Source organism: Sinocyclocheilus anshuiensis, unplaced genomic scaffold (genome assembly GCF_001515605.1).
Source record: "Sinocyclocheilus anshuiensis isolate Anshui unplaced genomic scaffold, SAMN03320099.WGS_v1.1 scaffold493, whole genome shotgun sequence".
NCBI classification, from domain to species: Eukaryota; Metazoa; Chordata; class Actinopteri; order Cypriniformes; family Cyprinidae; genus Sinocyclocheilus; species Sinocyclocheilus anshuiensis.
The window spans coordinates 265930-269953 of record NW_015537963.1 but is presented as its reverse complement, the minus strand read 5'-3'; the positions used below and the strand labels follow the sequence as shown (position 1 = coordinate 269953).

The following is a 4024-nucleotide window of genomic DNA, read 5'->3' as shown; positions in this document are numbered from 1 at the left end:
GGTTTCTCCAGCCCACCTGCTAGTGTTTATTTTGTCAGCTATTTTCATTGTAGTCTTAGTCCCGTGTTAAAATGTCCTTGTTAGTTTTTATCATATTTAGTCAACCTTATCCTATTTAGTTTTAGTCAAGTTTTAGTCGACTAAAAGTCTCAACATTTTAGTCTAGTTTTAGTCCAAGAAAACCTGAAGTATTTTAGTCTAGTTTTAGTCAATGAAAACTTGACATTTTAGCAATAAGATTATTATTAATTAACCGTACAGGATTAATTTTGGCAGCCATTTTTAATTTAGTCTTCACCCACTTTACTAGTTTAACTGGTATAACTTACCCATAAACAGAGGATCTAGATATTCATCTTTAAAGAGTATCACAAGTCTTTATTAATTTCAATGTATTTTTTTTAATAAACCACTAAACCACACTGTTCACATATTAGAAAAATGCATGTGCAGAATATGAAGTAATATAATTTCCAAACTTCAGCTATATTGACATTTACTGTACCAGATACAAAATTGACATTCATTATAGACATTCCTTAAAAGTCAGAAAAAAAGAGCAAAACCAAACACAGTTTGAGTTTTGCTGTTTCCTCTTAAAGTTCACAAAAGCTTGAGTTCATTAAAGTCAAATTTACAAATATACACACTGATCAAACAGATCAATAATATACTGTTATTTCACAGAAATTAATATAAATATAAGTTTTAGTTTTAAACCAACAGCCAGAGTTATATATTCAGTAACAGATAGTAGAGTATGGAGTTTGCTGGAGTTCAAATAAAGCTGTGTGTGTTTCATGAGCACTGCATGAGAACTCGTACTGCTGAGTCAGTGCTATTATATCACATCTTCCGGAGGAGTGGTGTTGTCTTCATCATGTTTGATGCACAGAAACATCCTCTTCTGGAATCCACAAGGTTTGGTGAAGTTTGGTTTCTTGTTGTGAATGATTGTCATTATGATGATGATGAGGATGAAGCAGCCCACAACTGCAGCGATGACAGAAACCTTAGATTCGTGACCTGCTGCTGTGTCTGGTGCTGATCGTCCTGATACGTTCATGATCTTGACTTCCGCTGTAAAGGTACATTTAAAATCTTTTATAGCATTGTTTAAATCAGAAACACAAATTCAGCCTGTCAGACTGCAGACAGTCAGATTCTCCACAATATGATTTTGCTGCTAAGAATCTGATGAAAACTGATTCTCTACACACGCAGACCAAATCAAAAATCTTTAAAATATCAAATATGATGAGATGTGACACTGCTTAGACATCTTCATATAACTTAAACACTAAATTTGTTTATTTCCAAGTGAATTAAAGTTATGAATAATGCTGAAGAGCAGTTTTCTGTTCTTGCTTTCTAAGTAACCTGAAGCAGCCATCAATAGTAATCAATAAAAAAATATAATACCTTTCTCGCCAGGAGCTCCAGTAACAGTTTCAGGTGTAGTGGGCCCTGTTAAGACATTTTAAACATAAATTAGATTTAACAGAAATGTCCAAAGATTTACTGAATAAAATATATATATATTATTTACAGTACCTGCTATGTCCACAGTGAATTCTGTTGTTTCCGTTCCACAGTTTGTTTGCACAAAGAAACTGAATTTTTCTGTCATTGTTGTATTTGGAGTGTAGCGGCATGTGAAGCTGTTTCTCTGATCACAGGAGTTCACAGGAGGCTCTTCTTTACAGATTGTTGAGTCTTTATAGCTCTTAGGGTATCGAAACTTACACATTTGAATGCAGCATTGCACACCTGAGACTCTGCAGGTGAGATGTACTTCTTTCCCTACAGATCCAGTCACACCATCACAGCGTACATTGAAATCTGAAATATAACAATGTATATCATATAATACAGCAACTGAACAATAAAAAAGATGTATTTTTTGACATCTCATGAAACTCTTGAACTTATCTGTGTAACATTGTTTTATGTAAAAGAGCACATTAATGGCCATTAAAAAAATGTATTGCTTCCTGAACATAATGGATTTAACTTCCTATTGTGTAAACTATTCAAACAGTAAATCTGCATTTTGAATCAGACTAAGAGCACAAAGCACTTACACTGGGTATTTTTTAAGAATCTATGAAATGGATTTGACCATCTTTTCCCCATTATCTTAGATTTTTAGTCTCTCTTCTAAATTCTCACACACATTCTAGGTGAAGTTTATTCTCTTACTTTTATCAGCTTGACAGACAGCAGTAAAGGTCCAAACCAGAATGAACAGTTGCACAGCATTTACAGCATTCATGGCTGTGATTCTGCAAAATGGAAAGAAAAAAAAAAAAAACCGGAAATTTGCATCAGAAATTAAACTTAACTTAGGACAAATAGGGCAGTATAGATCAGAGAGTATATAGAGACATTAAAGAGGAAGATTTACAGCAATATTTATTTCTACAATATATGACGCTTCAAAGTTTTTCAGTTGCAGGGTTTCACACACACACACACACACACACACACACACACACACATCATACTTTAATTCTGAAGCGTTGAAGGGATTATAAGTGTAAAATACATGCAAAACCACAAGATGTATTACAGTAAGTCACTGAAAGCACACAATAAAACACATGCGTTCATGACAATGTATCCGCGGCAGAAACTGAACCTCATGAAATAAAAATATTTAATAATTAAAATAAAAAAATTCTGTTTCATTATTTTTACTGGTTGAACGAAAAACAAATATAATTCTGTATGAAACACTGCAACACTAATCAGACAAAACCATTTTTAAGTTTTCTATAGTCGGCATTTTGAAATATCTGCTAAATGTGTAATAAATGTATTTGAAGATGTTCCTGTAGTTGCTTATGAATTAGTAAATATTAAGGGAATTATTGCTCACCTGCGGTCTGTGTGTCCTCACCGTCTGAGTTTATTCCACTCTGACTCTCTCTGCTGCTCACACGAGCGTTTAAATAGAGGCTACAAACTTTCACTTTCAACATGACGCACATTGATTTATGTTGTTGTAACATTTTTGACCAGCAGTTGGTGCTGTTACTAACCTGAAAATTTCCCCTACATTCCATAAAGATGATGACAGCGGCCTTAAAATATTACATAGATGCTACCCTTGTAATAGTGTACTTAATATAATACCTTTCTCGCCAGGAGCTCCAGTAACAGTTTCAGGTGTAGTGGGCCCTGTTAAGACATTTTAAACATAAATTAGATTTAACAGAAATGTCCAAAGATTTACTGAATAAAATATATATATATTATCTGCTATGTCTGCTATGTCCACAGTGAATTCTGTTGTTTCCGTTCCACAGTTTGTTTGCACAAAGAAACTTGTCATTGTTGTCATTGTTGTATTTGGAGTGTAGCGGCATGTGAAGCTGTTTCTCTGATCACAGGAGTTCACAGGAGAATTTTACCAATCCAGACTGTTGCCATGTCATATAGTCAGTGGAGAAAACACAAGATCATGCATTCTTGATTGAAAATTTGATTTTGCACTTATCTGTACAAAAACATTATACTGCTCTCTGACCTTAAAGGATTTCTCTTCCTATTATCCAAAACTGTTCAAACAGTAAATCTGTATTTTGAATCATACTAAGAGTCAAAAGCTCTTGGGTATGCTTTTTAAAGAGCCATGTTTTGTATATCTATGAATCAGATATTTTTCATTATTTCAGATTTAGTTCATTCTAGGTGAAGTTTATTCTCTTACTTTTATCAGCTTGACAGACAGCAGTAAAGGTCCAAACCAGAATGAACAGTTGCACAGCATTTACAGCATTCATGGCTGTGATTCTGCAAAATGGAAAGAAAAAAAAAAAAAACCGGAAATTTGCATCAGAAATTAAACTTAACTTAGGACAAATAGGGCAGTATAGATCAGAGAGTATATAGAGACATTAAAGAGGAAGATTTACAGCAATATTTATTTCTACAATATATGACGCTTCAAAGTTTTTCAGTTGCAGGGTTTCACACACACACACACACACACACACACACACACACACACACACACACA

The 4024-nt window shown here is 33.9% G+C and overlaps 1 protein-coding gene across 1 annotated transcript; it reads right to left on the bottom strand.

The window, feature by feature from the left end:
• Nucleotides 1-826: 826 nt before the first annotated feature.
• Nucleotides 827-2934, bottom strand: LOC107667752 (uncharacterized). Its single transcript, XM_016459472.1, has 5 exons — nt 2882-2934; nt 2203-2285; nt 1555-1842; nt 1423-1467; nt 827-1080 (listed from the first exon to the last, which is right to left on the bottom strand). The coding sequence occupies exons 2-5, from the start codon at nt 2273-2275 to the stop codon at nt 842-844; spliced, it is 645 nt and encodes a 214-aa protein (XP_016314958.1). The 5' UTR covers nt 2276-2285; nt 2882-2934; the 3' UTR covers nt 827-841.
• Between the last annotated feature and the right edge of the window lie 1090 nt (nt 2935-4024).